Source organism: Branchiostoma belcheri, unplaced genomic scaffold, assembly GCF_001625305.1.
Source record: "Branchiostoma belcheri isolate BF01 breed outbred unplaced genomic scaffold, Haploidv18h27 scaffold160, whole genome shotgun sequence".
NCBI classification, from domain to species: Eukaryota; Metazoa; Chordata; class Leptocardii; order Amphioxiformes; family Branchiostomatidae; genus Branchiostoma; species Branchiostoma belcheri.
Window position 1 is genome coordinate 166,281 of NW_017803047.1, and position 17,082 is coordinate 183,362.

The 17,082-nt window shown below is 41.0% G+C and overlaps 1 protein-coding gene across 1 annotated transcript in view; it reads left to right on the forward strand.

The window, feature by feature from the left end:
* Nucleotides 1-17,019, forward strand: part of LOC109466209 — a 20,833-nt gene extending 3,814 nt beyond the window's left edge. The window contains exons 4-14 of the mRNA XM_019763876.1: nt 2,926-3,070; nt 4,085-4,254; nt 9,329-9,473; nt 9,623-9,835; nt 12,179-12,348; nt 12,556-12,714; nt 13,110-13,254; nt 13,339-13,611; nt 15,790-15,959; nt 16,152-16,310; nt 16,840-17,019. Coding sequence (XP_019619435.1) covers nt 2,926-3,070; nt 4,085-4,254; nt 9,329-9,473; nt 9,623-9,835; nt 12,179-12,348; nt 12,556-12,714; nt 13,110-13,254; nt 13,339-13,611; nt 15,790-15,959; nt 16,152-16,310; nt 16,840-17,019 — 1,929 coding nt within the window. The remainder of the gene's footprint in view (nt 1-2,925; nt 3,071-4,084; nt 4,255-9,328; nt 9,474-9,622; nt 9,836-12,178; nt 12,349-12,555; nt 12,715-13,109; nt 13,255-13,338; nt 13,612-15,789; nt 15,960-16,151; nt 16,311-16,839) is intronic.
* The last annotated feature ends 63 nt before the right edge of the window (nt 17,020-17,082 follow it).

Here is a 17,082-nt window from a genome sequence, read left to right on the forward strand (position 1 = left end):
ATGGTACTTGAAACGTTTACACATTAAACTTTCAATTATCCAGTTGGAAAAGACTAAACAGCTTTATCTATTTATCGTATTCCTGGATGAGTAACCTTCACCAACGTTACAAGTTCAATTGTTTTGCAAATTGATGTGTTAAGCTTTGAGTCCACATTACGTACAAAAATCATACATTTTGACCTTTTCCTATTTTTTGTTGAAGAAAAGATAAAAAGAAGACATACCCGATTTTTAAACCCTTTTCAGACCGAGTGGTCTTTTGAGCCTCGGGCCAACTTTAATCTAGCGCCTGAACGGCTTGAGCTAGAACCATCAAATTTGATGAACTTTCCTAAAATGTATCTGGAAAAAAAATTTTCTTATTAGTTAAATAAGTTAATGATTTTTTGTGTTGCCATGGCAATGAGTTTCTGACAGGCAGGTTTTTTTGCAAAAATCAGTAATTTTGTTTTAAACATAAAAATTTTCTGGATTTTATATTAAAAAACACTTCCTTTTGGACATCAATAACATCTTACATAAATTTAAGTTGAATCATTTAATATTAATAATGTATGCTAATTTGATGACGTCATCGGTCAAAATCCAACATGGTCAAAATCCAAGAAATCTATTAGTACACCATTCTCTAAAAAATTTGGTGGCCAAACGATAAGTGCAAAAAAACATATAACAAGAAGCCATAGGTGACAATCCTCCGTGAAGTTTTATATATTGCAACAAAAACAATCGCAAGCGTCAACGCCAGACCTACTGTGCAGACATTAGGCAACGGTTAATACAATGAGGGCGCGTAATAACCATAAAACATAAAAAGACCTAAACCCATTACTGCTCGCAGGGCGTGTAAAGATACTATGCTTCAAGTTCGAAGTTTATTTTAATTACACACACACAATCATTCACATAAAGATCGGACTATCGTGGTCGTGTTGTAACAGTAGTGGGTTTATAGGCGCTACCAACAGGTCCTCACTAGTAACAAAGACAGCCCCACCGTCTTACCGCTCCTGTTACTTATTAAGCGCGACTGGCCAGCAGTTGCAGTCAGCACCGCGAGTGTTACTACCGCCGGGCGAAAACATTCCGGACCTTATAGGGATGTTTCAAAAATAAACATTTACTCCAATATCAAAACAGCTACGGTAAAAATTAAAAGACGTGCATCATCGCGGACATAATGCCACACCACATGCGAAATTACACAGAAATGCGACGTACGGAAGAATGCGTTTTGGCTGCGAACATCTTCCAAAAAACTTGCCATCTCTTAAGCACGGGCAAAAACATCTGGAACCACTTATCGGAACCTCACCGTATCTGCATGAAGTTCCACCCCCCCCCACACTGCTATTCCAAACAACGCGTTTTTCTGGACCATTCCAATTCGCCTCGTAATTGTAGGGGTGCGTCTGCAATATTACATTGACCGCGAAAGCAACAACGGCAAAAATACACCTTCGTGCATCAACACGGGCATGCCCGCAGACGGCGTATAGAATTGCGTGCCGATTACACAAAGGGAACCCAGTGTTTTGACTGCGAACACGAAAAACCAGCCGTTCACAACACTCCGTCCGGAGGTCCTGACCTCCTTCACGGAGTAAAAACGGAAATAAAGTAATGTATAAGAACGCCAGTGTATCCATTACGATCGAACACCAGCTGGGGTCCGCGCGGACCCGAAAATAAAATCAGATATAAATTTTTTTTAAATGGGGAAACTGACTTTTCTGCACTGTATTAAGGGACAACTTTGTGGGTGACAATTAGCTGTAATTTCAAAGAAAACATAAACATATATATAATGCTGGGGTCCGCGCGGACGCCGGGTGTACTGTTTAGGGTTAACATAACGCGTTTTAATTAGTTGATTATTAGGAAAAACACCGTTATGACTCCGAACGTAATCTGTCCAGTATGCACTTTTAACTTTGTTAGGCAGGCATAGTCGTACACCGTTACAAGATAGACTATGCAAATTCTGTAATAATTCTTGTATTGAAAATGAATCGCATTTTATGCTTGACTGTATATTATATGATAACGAACGTAAATCACTGTTCAGTTCAATTAAGCTCGACAAAAAATGTAAATCATTATCAAAGGAAGACACTTTTAAATATATCATATCATGTACAAATATAGACGTCATCAATGAAGTATGTAAGTATATTTCAAAATGTTTCAAAAAGAGAGAAGAAGCAATTAGAACTTAGATCGATACCACTTTATATATTATATATTTCTTTTTTAGCATTATATACCTTAGACCTGATGTTAGCCTATCTCTATTACTATTGTTGTAGTACTCTCTAGTACATTGTACTTTGTACATTCGTGCATTTATCCCCCCGGGGAATGAACATGCAAAACATTTTTTTTGTCAATACATGATATGCCTTTTAGGTGGATTTAGGGCAGATAAGGCACGTCACCGGCACCAGTACCCAGGGTGGCCGATATCCTATATTTGAACCATGGGTGAAGTCGTACAAACTTGAGTACAGCGGAGATGGGACTTCTTGGACAACATATGCCGGCAACGATGGGTCCGATCAGGTAACTTGGGTACATAAACACACTGAAACGATTAACCCATACTGCCCTTTAATTCTTAAGTCTGTTTGTGTCTTCGTTAATTTGTTCGGTACATATATTTCTATCTAAATACCATGTTGCAGGGTTCTCATTTGTCCCGTTTTAATAAATTAAGTCCTTTTTACAAAACTATTCTATGTTGATCACATTGCTTGAGAACGATGTCACACAACTACGTACTTCGGGAGCTTCGGTTTAGTTTAATGGATACTGTTTGTCTGAAGGAATGTCAAAATATGAATATATTTCTGTATTTGATAATGTAGAAGATTGACAAATTAATAAATGTATTCTTGACAAAATATTCCGTTTGTTTTTCAGGTTTTTACGGGCAACACAGACAGGAAGACACCTGTAACAAACCTTCTGGACAACCCTGTAGACGCCCGTTATGTGCGCTTTTACCCGCAGACCTGGAATAATTGGATTGCCATGAGGGTGGAAATTCTAGGCTGCAGCACTGAATGTAGGTTTCTGTTTCTGCATTGGTAAGTCTAGAACAATGAAACAACTTTAACCATTGTAACCAAGACTTCATTATCAAACGTTTTCCTTTCCAGTGCTCTGGGGACTGACCCTCGATAAATCGAGACTGGACCACCTGAACGTTTCCTGGACAGTCGTCGGAACTCTTCCGATCTCGCGCTACACTCTCCGCTACCAGCTGGCAGACGGGTCGGGCTCGTACCAGGACCTCTCCCCTGCACCAGGAGCGGGAGCCACCTCGGCAACGGTGGCGGGACTGCTTGCCCACACGGAATACACCCTTACTCTGACTTCTTTTGACTGGGATGATCAGCCAAACGGAGTTATCAACGGGACATACACGACAGGTGGGTGGAGGATTAAGAACGTTAGGTGAATAACCCACGGGTTTGTGCTACATGTATAAAGTAGCACATTAAATATACTGAACAGTAGTCTATAGTGGTAGCAAACCCACTTCTGGATAAGAATATTGAATGTTCAAATTGAGAATTTACCTGCTACTGATAAGTATTGCAGCTCAACGTAGGAGATACTGCAAGCCACTGGCTCAACACAAAACCCTCGCTACGTCTCTCAGATTTGATTTAAACGGTTACCGAAGAGGACCATTGGCATGTATCGTTAACCATCTTTCAAGCCAACTCCAGGAAGACTAGCTATTTGCTTATTATTACTCAGTCACTGAATTCAAGAGACAGTGGATTTTGTCTGTTGCTATATATATTTTAAAAATCAAAGTCTATACGATCATTATGAATAATACAGTACAATGTCATGTTGTCTTGAAAGGTTGAGTTTTATTCGTCTAGAATATATAAGGTCCTTCAGGCTTCCATAAAAGTTGACCTGTTGTGTACATTAGATGAAAAACCACCCAATACTACAAATTCACCTCACCTGTAATTCTGTTTCTCGGCAAATACTAAAAAACTTTCGTTGCATGCCTGAAAGACATTCAAATCTCTGACTGGAAAGAATTTTTTTCACATAGTCTGCCAGGATCCGCTTGGAATGGAATCCGGTGCCATACCGGATGACAGCATCACTGCATTGTCAGTCGGGCATCACAATTTGCTACTCCCCTACTTCGGGAGGTTAAAAGGAACTGCTGGTTGGGGCGGCTGGGGAGCAGGGGTCCAGATCATCGGGCAATGGTTGCAGGTAGGTAGAAATTAACAGATTTTTGTCTAAAAATCGTGTGTATATTTTGAAACGAGCCCTAAGGTTAATTTTATGGAAGGCGATCTGATCCATTGAAGGCAGTAAGTACAGAAACCAACCTTCTCCCAAATCACTGCGTTGGAAGTTCTGTGTCCGTTGTGTTAAAAGCGAGATCTGTTCCTTTTTACATTAAAATATGTCAAAACATTGATTACTTTCAGGTGGATTTAGGAGTGATAAAAAGCGTCACGGGCACAGTTACTCAGGGTGCTTTCTATCCAATTTATAATCACAATTCATGGGTGACGTCATTCAAACTTGAGTACAGTGGAGATGCAACTTTTTGGACGACATATGCTGACAGTGATGGCTCAGATAAGGTAACTTGGATACCTGAATATTATAAAAAAAACTCTCTCTTGAAATATTAATAAATACTTATTTTGTCGTATACATATTTACACGAAATCCTATATAAAATGCCACATTGTTTCCACTCCCGTCTGATCTGTTCCATTTCTTTTATGGACGACATACGCCGGTAGCAATGTCTCATATATGGTACTTGCATACATAAATATAATTTATGAATGTATGTGGGGTCGTGTGGCGTAGCGGCAGCGTTCTCGACTCGGAACCAGAGCCTCGGGTTCGAGTCCTGACATGCCACCGATCTTGTGCCCTTGGGAAAGGCACTTCACACGACTTTCCACACACCTCGCTTAGGTGAACATGAGTATTGTACTGTCCCTGTGTTGGTGGTAGCATTAATATAAGTTGAAAAAACTTGAGTGTGCCGTCACCACGTCTTGTGATTACATGTTTCGGAATATATAAAAAAATATATATAATTTAAAAAGAGCTAAAAACTCTCTCTTGAAATATCAATGAATATGATTTATTTGTTCCGTACACATAAATATATGCTCTTCGAAATGCCGCATTGGTTCGACTCCCTTTTTATGTTTACCGAAGGAAACATATTATATTTGCTCTGTTTCCTCTTCCTCCTCTTCCTCCTCCTCCTCCTCCTCTTCCGTTCCAAACACCTAAAAAACGTCCATATTTTCGTAATTAGAGCTTGGAGGAAAATGAAATTCAGCATGCTGGTAGGTTGGTACGTTAGACATTGAACCTTGGTCATTTTGGCCAACATATATGTCAGAAAATGATTTTATTGGCAAAAAATGGGTGAAAAAAGTTGCATTTTAAGCCAAAAATCGAACAAAAAGAACGCGTTTGGAACATTCGAACAACCATGGAACAATGGAACAGCGTGTTCGATAACCGCGGGTCATTGACCCTAGCGCTACGCACGGAACACCCGAGCTTTCCAAATATGGGCATCCGCCCTTGTATGACAGGAGAAGAGATCGGTGGATCAATGTCAGCGGTAAGTTTTCATTTTTCTTCGTAAAATACGGTCATATGAATACCAGTCTCGAGTAGAGAATATTGCATTGGGATTTTGGGTTCAATATCCACAAGTAGGACTGCAGATTTCCACAGAACGCCGGCGACTTTGTGTAATTTTTGCATAAAACCGCCGGCTCAAATAAAAAACAACACTCATAATTTACTAGCTCCTGACTTGATAGAATCTCGTATGTATAGAGATTTAGGCTTGCTGCCGTTTTGTAAAATAAAGTAAACAGAATATTTGTGTTCATCTGTAACTATTGTCGACTTTGTAATGTGGGTGCGGGGCCGGGGGAGGGGGGCGTTTGTTTACGTTTATTACTGATGACATGATATAACATGGATATAACATTACATTTTGTCGTTTTGTCAGGCAGTTTCAATCTTTTTCGGGATAATACAGTACCGTTCATGGGATAAGCATCAAATCGGGATTCATCGGGATATCCCGAGATTTTTCGGGAACCATGTTGACTAAGATTTTTACAGACAGACGGTGCGGCGCATGTTTGTTTCCAAATTATGCATGATAATAACATTAGCACAAACGGCTAGTGTTATTAATCAAATATTTCTTTTTTAATATCGAAAATTTTAGTGGCTTAATAATGTTTAGAACGATAACAAAATAATACAACCTTCTTGGTACGAGAATTTCTGTCTGACCTTGCGATGTGGACGGCCCGCTAAGTACTGCTTTTGATGTCACCCGACCCGCGCGATCTCAGATATAAAATCTAACACATCCACGTGCCATGTCGCCAGAAGTTCATTTTTCTCCTAGATAGGGGAGGTCGACGCACGGAGCTGCGGAAGGGAGATTTAAAACCATTATACAAAAGAGGGGGGGGCGAAGCATAATTAAAAAGTTCTTTACGCCTCTTGGCTGTGTTTACGATCAGCGACGAACAAGAATTGATACATTTCTGTGACTGGGCCACGTTGCCATAGAAACGGCACGCAGCATAGCTATCACCGCGCGGCGCCAATCACAGCACACAGACGGGAACCCGCCCACTGGCTGGGCGGCAAGATTTCAAACTCAAAGGCTCGATGCTCCGCCCCAGAGACTCCGGCCGCCCTGGCGATTGTAGCGATTTTCCGCCTCAGTCCTGCAAGCGGCATTGTATTTTTCTCATCCCGATTCCATTCCAAAACAACAACGTTTTCACAAGTGACATCGAGAACGAGAATTGCTTTTTCCACCGGTAAGATTTTTTGCCAGCCGCGTGGAAGTACTTGCTTTCAGGGTAATACGTACGTCAATGGACGTGGTCAGATCGTTGATTGTTGATGCAAGGGTTTATTTATTTCATGTGTACGTGTTTGCATGGGAGGGGTGAGACGCTTGCCGCGGGATTTTGATGTGCAAACGTTCCTAATTTTCGTAATACAGAGACTACTTGACGCAGTCTGCTTATGAGAAGATGAGTAGACCTCAACAAGCCAATTTAGTACAAGATGTCACAATGAAATACAACTACTACTACAGCCGGTACGCCCCATTTTATTTGAAGGTTTATAAACTTGCCGAAACTCACCGGAGACGAATTGGGGTTATTAAAAAATTCATTCCTGCTATTTTCTTACAGTTTTCGTGAGTTTTTCGCTGCACAATAGCTTTATAAATAAAATGTAGCAGTTCACCTATTACCGCGTGAGGAACGCGTTATACACAATGTACACTCCTGTGCTATCAGTGAATAAAAATTTTAGCAAAATTGACTGACGTCAGGGTGCTCCATTGGCCCTGCCCAGATCGCCCGACAGGACGTAAAAATAAACATTTGGCACGCCGCCATCGGTGACAGGACCCGCGGTAGACTTGGAGATCTCGCACCACACGCGGATATCTCGCGGGATTTATCGGGACGCCTATCCCGAAAAATTCCGTATCCCGATGATGCATATCCCGTGAAGTTATCTCTCTAAACATAATAAGGATAATATCAGTTTCTGATCACATTTGAAATGCTTACTCTCCTGTTTGTATCCTCTTAAGACTCTTAAGATTGGACCTCTGCTAGGAAAGGAAGCAGAACTTGGTCCATGAAAAACTGGGGAGGAACCTAACAGAGCTGAACCCAGCCATCCACAGAAGGATACAACACATCACAACCATTTCTAGAAACACATTATATCTCCATTTTGGCCAGTAAATATTCATTATGTATGTTAAATTTGCATAATATATGTAACAGTTAAGTCATGTATAGCTTTTAAGTATGTATGTATGGTTTTATAGAGTGTGTAGTTCCAATATTTTACACAACTGTAGATTTTCATCATCATTGCAATGATTTTCATATAAAATTTCAAAGAACAATTATTATAGAAGTGGGTATAATTCACTGGCTCGGCGATCAAAAGACAAGTAAAACCCAACAAAACTGGCTTGATATATATCTTATATACTGTAGTATAAAGACTAAAGTGTACTGTAGGAATTAGTTCTTCATATCATTGTATATCATTTCGTATGATATACGTATTTACAATTAGCCTTCTGTCATGTATTTGTAATAATAATAAACTTATCATCATTATTATTTCAGCCTACGTCCTGTTCCCTATTTACAAAAATGTAATAAGGTAGTGAGATGAGCGCAGCAAAGTCCTTTGTAACTAAAGCTGTCAAAAAGACTCGAAGTTTACTTGCAGTCTGCAGAGGATGTCATTGATTAAAGTTACATGCTGTGGCCTAATTGCAAACATGGTAAGAGTGTGTGCTGAGTGAATCATTGGTACTGTGGTATGTAACTATATATATCCTAGTATCTCCTATACATGGCACTACAAGACTAGTCTATGGTAATGATCTTTGAGTGGCATACGGGTAGACTTGGCCTTACAACGGCAAAAACATTCAAATTCCCCCGTTATAACGTTGATGTTACTCACAGCACATAAAAGTCAGTAATATAAGCAAACTATCCTTCTACCTTTCCTTTCCTAATAAAGGTATAACGTTAAATCGTAGGCAAGACCATCCTGAGGTAAACATATTGCATTTGCTTGCAAATGTTACCTTTCTAGTTAATGGTCCTTTTTTAATGAATGAATGAATGAAGACCTTTATTGTACATTTTGCCCCACTGGGCTAAAGACAGGTCACATATAGACAAAGTACATCATCAATGTTGATAATAAAACGGCTATAGTACACAAGTACGTTCAACTTCCTCTCGCTTTCTGGTAATCTTATAAATGTAGTTGGCAGTATGAGTAGTTAGAGCTGGTTTGTTAAAGACTACAAGGAATATAAATTTCTCTATACTGTTCAGATACTTAAATTGGGAGTATTTGCTTGACACAAAATCGAAAAGAACGTTTCTTTCGCTGTCATACATGGAACAATCCACAATAAAATGTACCTCGTCTTCTACTTTACCTAAACTACAATATTGGCAGATTCTTTGCTCTAGAGGAGTGCGGTTATGTCTTCCTGATTCAATTCGCAAATTAAATGCTCCCAAAACCTTTCTCAGTTATAGCATATACCCGCCTATGGGTGTCACGATCTTTAGTTCTGCTTACTGTATACAGTCTATCATTGATGGAATGTCAAAATTATTATGGCAGAGGGGTTGTTGGCAGTATAAAAGATCTACAAGATTCAAAAGGTTCTCATCTAAATAATACATTTGTCTTCTAGGTTTTTGCAGCCAATACGGACACGGAGACACATGTAACAAACCTACTGGACAACCCTGTAGACGCCCGTTATATCCGCTTCTACCCTCAGTCCTGGCATATTCGCATCGCTATGAGGGTGGAGATTTTAGGCTGCGGCACTGAGTGTAGGTTTTGGTTTCTTCGTTGGTTAATAAAAGTTTGTTCACTGGCGATGATGTACCATTGTCAACCAATATATACCATTCATTTTTAGTGCTCTGGGGACTTACCCTCAATGATGCCGGGATGAGTCATCTTAACGTGTCCTGGACAGTCGTCGGGAATCTTCCGATCTCGCGCTACACGCTCCGCTACCAGCCGACAGACGGGTCGGGCTCGTACCAGGACCTCTCCCCCGCACCAGGAGCGGGAGACACCTCGGCAACCGTGCTAGGACTCTTGGATCACACAGAATACACCCTCACGCTGACTTCTTTTGACTGGGATGATCAGCCAAACGGAGTCATCAACGGGACATACACGACAGGTGGGTGAAGGGTCAATAACGTGGGTTTGTCACTTGATTAACAGATAACTTTAAATTTCTAAGATATGTTTCAAGGTGTGAGCGATGAGGACTATTGGCATGTCGTTAACCATCTGTCAATTGCTAAGAGTTTGTCTGTTATATTTTCTAAAACCAGTTAATATATTTTTGCTAAATTTATCTATGTGCAGAAAATGTAATGCTGGCCGCTTATTCTCACCTAGACTCTAAATGTGTAGCCTTTCCTTACTATAGCTATCGTCACTCCCTAACCCAAAGAGAAAACTGTTTTTGTCTGTTTCTTCAAATATATGTACATGTAAGGTCACCTTTTAGTGGGGTGTCAAAATAATGTTGAGTATTTTTCTGTTTAAATTTCATTTAAACTTTATTTTAATTTTGTTGTACTTTAAAATGTTTTGTTTTTCAAAATAAGGCCACACCAAGTTAATTTTATGGATGGCATTCTCTGAAGACCCCCAAACTAGTGCCAAAAATAAAAATGCTTCTAAACCACAGGAATACAAAGCTGGTATTGTGAATTTGCGGCAATACATAGCGTCATGATAGCGAAGTATACGATATGCCGGCAAATGCTGTTTTTTGTGGCATTCATGAATCGGTACTGCTAAATCTTTTCTAGTCGTTGTGGAGTTTCGTTAGCCTGAGTGATATCCTCCAGTCCAGAGTTACCACCTCCGTATTGTACCCAGGCCTAGAGCCAGGCCAGGGCCTCGGAGGACGTGATTTTTTTTTTTTTTTTTTTTTTGAGAACAGACGAAAATCAATGCGCGCGCGGATGTCATCCATAAAATGTAGTCGGTGTGGCCTAAACTACAATACATTTTGATTACATTTTTTTTCAAAATAAACTACAATACATCGATGAAGGTTAGACATCCAGGTAATACGATATGCCAAAAAGCAGTTACTTAATAAAAGCAACTGGATATGATTTTGGAAGCGGTCAGACGTTTCAGCTAGTATCCACTAGCTTTAGTCAGTGACTGAGAGACCAGAGGGGAATGCAGGCTTATAAGCACAAATTACAGACTCAAATGTGAGGAGCCCAATTGTAACAACACCTAAAGTCGACCGCTTAAAATAAAGCTTTGGTCACAACCCACCGTACGTATTTTGTCCGTACGTTTTTTTGGAGGCTACGTCTGCTACGTTTTTTCTGAAAACGTGGGGAAGGAGTGGCATCGACGCACGTCACTCGAACGGTTGCGCAAGGTGTAAGAGTGTGGTCTGCACGCCACGTCTGGCCGTGAGCGGTTGCATGCATCGTACGTTGCGCAAGTGGTAAGTTGTACGTGCTTACAACGTACGATCTCTGTGCGATTGCAACTTTACCGTAAGGACGTCGTACTTACACGTGCTTCCTCCGTACGGTACCTACGGGGCACGCGCGTCGCTCGTACTCGCACGCACGGATGGTGAATCCGCAGACCGCACGCAGAAAAATGCACTTGGTGTTCTACGGCCTGTCTGCGTGCTCCAAAATCCGTAGAATTCCGTATGGACGCGGTACTCACCACGCACGGATTCCCTATGTTTGCTCACGTTTTTGCACGTAGACAGCACGCAGAAGCACGTACGGCGGGTTGTGACCGAGGCTTAAGGTACAAGGAACATTGCAGACCTAGTGTAAAGGGCTACTCCTCAGTCATTTTCCACCACCTACAACACAACCAGGGTCACTCTTTCAAACTCGAGTCCATGGATATCTTAGACCGCGAAACACGCTGGTGGGAACGGAGTGATAAAGAGGCAATATATGAAAGAATGTACAACCCCACCCTAAACAGGGAATAGGGCTACGGGTGGATCTCTCCGGCACTTGCAATTGGCGCTCCCAGCCCCGAGGACAGACAACACTTAAGCTCCTGTTCTGCAGAACAGGAGCTTTCTGACTAATTTGCATTATCTTGTCTTGACTTGTCTGACTTTTGTTCCCCTTTCGACTTCCAAAATTTTTTCTTCCCTTTATTGCATATCAATCAATAGTTTGTGCTTATAAACCTGCATTTCCCCTCTGGTCTCTCAGTCACTGACGAAAGCTAGTGGATACTAGCTAGCTGAAACGTCTGACCGTTTCCAAAATCATATCCAGCTTGAGTAGCTGCCTTTTTGGCATAAACTACCATACGTTTTAATTAGATAAATACTACAACACTGCTAGTGCCCTGGCTCCTGTATACTGGTACGGTCTTAAAAGTGGACGGTTATTCTAATAACCGACCACTTTTGAGGTTACGGTCTAATAACCAATGGCAAATGGAGGCTTCTGATTGGTCGACGCCTTCTAGCTTTATGCTAATACAATACATTTCCCCCTAGTCTGCCAGTATCCGCTTGGGATGGAATCTGGTGCCATACCTGATGGCAGCATCACCGCATCTTCAATCGGGCATCACAATTTGCTACTCCCCTACTTCGGGAGGTTAAAAGGAACTGCTGGTTGGGGTGGCTGGGGAGCAGGGTATTTCCTCATCGGAGAATGGTTGCAGGTAGGCAAAAACTCACAGATTCCTTCTAAAACTGTTGTGTATATTTTGAAAGGACTCCTTGTTCACTTGCAGTCCGATTTATCGAAGCGATTACACACAGAAACCAACCTTCTACATCACTGCGTTAAAAGTACTGTATTCGTCGTGATAACAGCAATATCTGTTCCTTATTGATTTATTATATGTTAAACCAATTATGCCTTTCAGGTGGATTTAGGGGTGATAAAGAGCGTCACGGGCACAATTACTCAGGGTGCCTCCTTTCCTGTTTATAATCACTATACATGGGTAACGTCATACAAACTTGAGTACAGTGGAGATGCAACTTTTTGGACGACATATGCCGACAGTGATGGCTCAGATAAGGTAAGTTGGATATCTGAATGTTATTTAAAAATCGAAACCTCTAGCTTGAAATATTAGTAAATATTTATTTTTGTCGTATACATATATATACCTATCCCCTATATGAAATGCCGCATTGTTTTCACACCCGTGTGATCTGTTTCATTTCAATTGTATGTTCCCCCAACTATTCTCTGTTATCACATAAGTAACACTGATATCTTCGCTTGAACGACTCTATATATATATATATCACAAACCTATGAGCGTCGCGATCTCTGGTTTTCCTTACTAAATACATTTTATGACTAATGGAATGCCAAAGCTATGGTGGTAGAGGGGGGTTGTTGGCAGTACAAATGATCTAGAAGATTCGGAACAAAAGCCCTTACCCAAGTTGTACATTTACCTTCCAGGTTTTTACAGGTAACACGGACGAGAAGAATCCTGTAACGAACCTACTGGACAACCCTGTAGACGCCCGTTATGTGCGCTTCTACCCTCAGTCCTGGCATGGTCGTCCCACTATGAGGGTGGAGATTTTAGGCTGCGGCACTGAGTGTAGGTTTTGGTTCTGCATTGATTAAAATTAGTTCACTGGCAGTGTTGTACTATTGTTAACCAATATATACCATTACATTTTAGTGCTCTGGGGACTTACCCTCAATGATGCCGGGATGAGTCATCTTAACGTGTCCTGGACAGTCGTGGGGAATCTTCCCATCTCGCGCTACACGCTCCGCTACCAGCCGACAGACGGGTCGGGCTCGTACCAGGACCTCTCCCCCGCACCAGGAGCGGGAGCCACCTCGGCAACAGTGCAGGGACTGCTGGCCCACACGGAATACACCCTCACGCTGACTTCTTTTGACTGGGATGATCAGCCAAACGGAGTCATCAACGGGACATTCACGACAGGTGGGTGAAGGGTCAATAACGTGGATAAACAACCCACGGGTCTGTGCTACATGTATACTTTTGTCGCTTGATTAACTGAAAACTCTAAGTTTCTCAGATATGTTTCAAAGTCTGAGCGATGAGGACCATTGGCGTGTTTTGTTAACCATCATGTACAGACATGTCTGTTATATTTTCTAAAACCAGTTAATATTTTTTAGCTAAAGTTATTAATAACTTTGTGCAGAAAATGTAATGCTGGCCGCTTTTTCTCGCCCAGACTCTAAATTTGTAGCCTTTTCTTACAACCCTCCAGACTGCGACCGTTTTGGTCGCATATGCGACCAAAAATTAAGAAATGCGACTAAACTTGTTACTCTGGTCGCGCACTGCGCGACCGGCAGAGAATCCGCGGTGCGCCTAAATTATTGGCTATAGCGCTGTTAGAGGCAAACATTTCTTATTTTTTCCCGTAAGAATGTCATATCAATGCCAGGCAAAATCATGTTCATTTGTCAGAAAACCCATTACAAGTCCGTAGATACCATTATCTCGGCAAATAAAGCGGCAAAACAGCTATTTTCCGGCGAAAAAACAAGCCCGACACAACCGGGTCGCCATCTTGTTTTCATTTGGTGTGCACTCGCGACCCGACTCTCGCGAGACTTGATATCCTTATACCATTAGAGGGGTCAGGTGACGAGATCTCGCCTTCAAAACTTGTGCAGTGCAGTGTGTAGTGCAGTGGACCTAGCGCGACCGGTAGTCATACACGATGTTTCCATCTGGCCTAAATTTGGGGGGGAAACCAAGGAGATAAATATCTTTATCAGCCACAAATATTTGATTGTTGGCAAAGTTTGTGTTGGAAAAGAGATCCTCCCTCATGGCCCAGGAGCGTGCAGGATAGGGAAGTTTGGCAATGCGTGACTGATATGATTTTCTACTAGAACTCCTCTAAGGAAAACTTGGGCAGATCGCTGTTGTGCAGACTTTTCAATTGTTCAAAGGTCAACTGAAACTAAGTTGTAGATTGTTTTGATACAGTTGAAGAAATAATTAATATTAATAGCAAAGTTTCAACTCAAGGTATTTAGACATTTGTGTAGCCTTATTATTAAATAATTATAGGCAATTCCAAATAGATTCTTCCCCTTGTTTTCTACTCTGTCCTTTTTCCATGAGTCTTTTTTATTGTCTTTTATTTTTTATGAATTATTTTTGTCAATGAAACTACTTCAGACATGTAGTGTAATACCTGAAAAGTTGTAAAAAATAAAGAAGATTGTCTTCATTGTTGTGGAAAACCTGTACCTTTAAGTTTAATGTTAACAAAATGGTTTGAGTAGCAATGTTAATATTGTTATCTGTTAAGTGTTTTTTTTTCCAAAAATAAAGGATTCATTGTTGCAATGATAAATGCATAGATATATGTCATTTATATTTTGGGCAAGTGAAAAGTTGGTTCGGGCAAGTGAAAATGACCATGCACTTGCCCGATAGGGTTGGATTTTAGAAAACTTGTCCAACCCTGCAGAGGCCTAGGAGACCGACATATCAGTCAGCCTGGTCTAACGACTGAGATGAAGTGACTTTGAACACATTAAAGACAGTTACTTTTAAAATCATTGTTTGGTCTTTCATTTATCACAATTCTTTTAGTACAAATGGTGAATTTAGATTTTTTTTCTATGATAATGAAAGAATTATTAATTGTCTGCTTAGGTACATTATTCTCTTGGCTTCTAAATTAAAAAGTACTTTGCGCGACCAGATTTTTTGTTTGCGCGCCCAAATGTTTGCCTGCGCGCCTAACTTTTTGAGGCTAGGAGCGCATGCGCTCCTAAGCTAAAAATTTAGTCTGGAGGGTTGTCTTACTATACCTATCATCACTCACTAACCCAAAGAGAAAACCGTTTTTTCTGTTTCTTTAAAGTCTATAGAATTATGGGGAGCCATTTAGTACATGTGCATGTTGTCTTGCATGTTCAAGTTTTGTTCGGTTAGAATATATAAGGTCCTTCAGGGTTTCATAACGGTTGATCTGTTGTGTGCACTGAGTAAATTACCACCCGACACTACATATTCTTTTTGAATTAAATTCTGTTTTTTTGGCAAAAACTAGTAAATTTTTCGCTGCACGCCTTCAGTTTCAAGACATCCAGACCTCCGACTTGAATATAATATGTTTTCTCCTAGTCTGCCAGTATCCGCTTGGGATGGAATCTGGTGCCATACCGGATGACAGCATCACTGCATCTTCAATCGGGCATCACAATGGGCTACTGCCCTACTTCGCGCGGTTAAAGGGAACTGTTGGTTGGGGCGGCTGGGGAGCAGGGATCCAGATCATCGGGCAATGGTTGCAGGTAGGTAAAAATTGACAGAATTCTTTTAAAACTGTTGTGTATATTTGGAAAGGACTTTGTTTACTTGCAGTCCGATTTATTGAAGCGAATGCACACAGAAACCAACCTTCTACATCACTGCGTTCGTCGTGTTAACGGCAAGATCTGTTCCTTATTGCTTTATTATATGTTAAACCAATGATGCCCTTTCAGGTGGATTTAGGAGTGATAAAGAGCGTCACGGGCACAGTTACTCAGGGTGCCTCCTTTCCTGTTTATAATCAATATACATGGGTAACGTCATACAAGCTGGGGTACAGTGGAGATGCAACGTTTTGGACGACATATGCCGACAGTGATGGCTCAGATAAGGTAACTGAACACATTTCTTTAAAAACAACTCTTTCTTGCAATTTTGATGGTCTCTCTTTTTTAATTGTTCACATAGCAATACCCTCTTTGAAATACATTCAAACCTATTCGAGCAGGAACCTTGCGTGGGCAAGCAACTGCAGTCACTAACCACAATATAACAGTCCTGTTCAAAGTTGTATAGTTTCATACAGGGCACTCTCCCAGGCAGAGAATTGTGTACCCAGCCAATAGCCACTTTTCTAGTGCCCAGGGTCATTCTGACCTCCTTTCGCTAGTCACAATTTATTGATAGCCGCACCCAATATAGCAGCAGCTCTTTAAATTGTCTTTACATGTTTTGTAATGTATTCGGCGGACCGGCTACTCTCATTTTGCAGTCAAGGGCTGAATTGTAAGAGCTTACAATTATTGGGACGTAATCGCAATGGCCAGAAGTGGCTACCATTCGGCGCTAACGTTGGTAGTATAAAAGATCTACAAAAGTCGAAACAAAAGCCCTTATCTGAATTATACATTTACCTTTCAGGTTTTTACAGCCAACACAGACAGGAAGACACCTGTAACAAACCTACTGGACAACCCTGTCGACGCCCGTTATGTGCGTTTCTACCCTCAGTCCTGGCATATTCGCATCGCTATGAGGGTGGAGATTATAGGCTGCAACACTGACAGTAGGAGTATTTTTGTTGCCTTTGATAGAGTCTAGTCCGTTTTCACATTGTTACCTCCATAAAATGAAATGAAAAATGTAGGTATTGTTTTTTTGTGT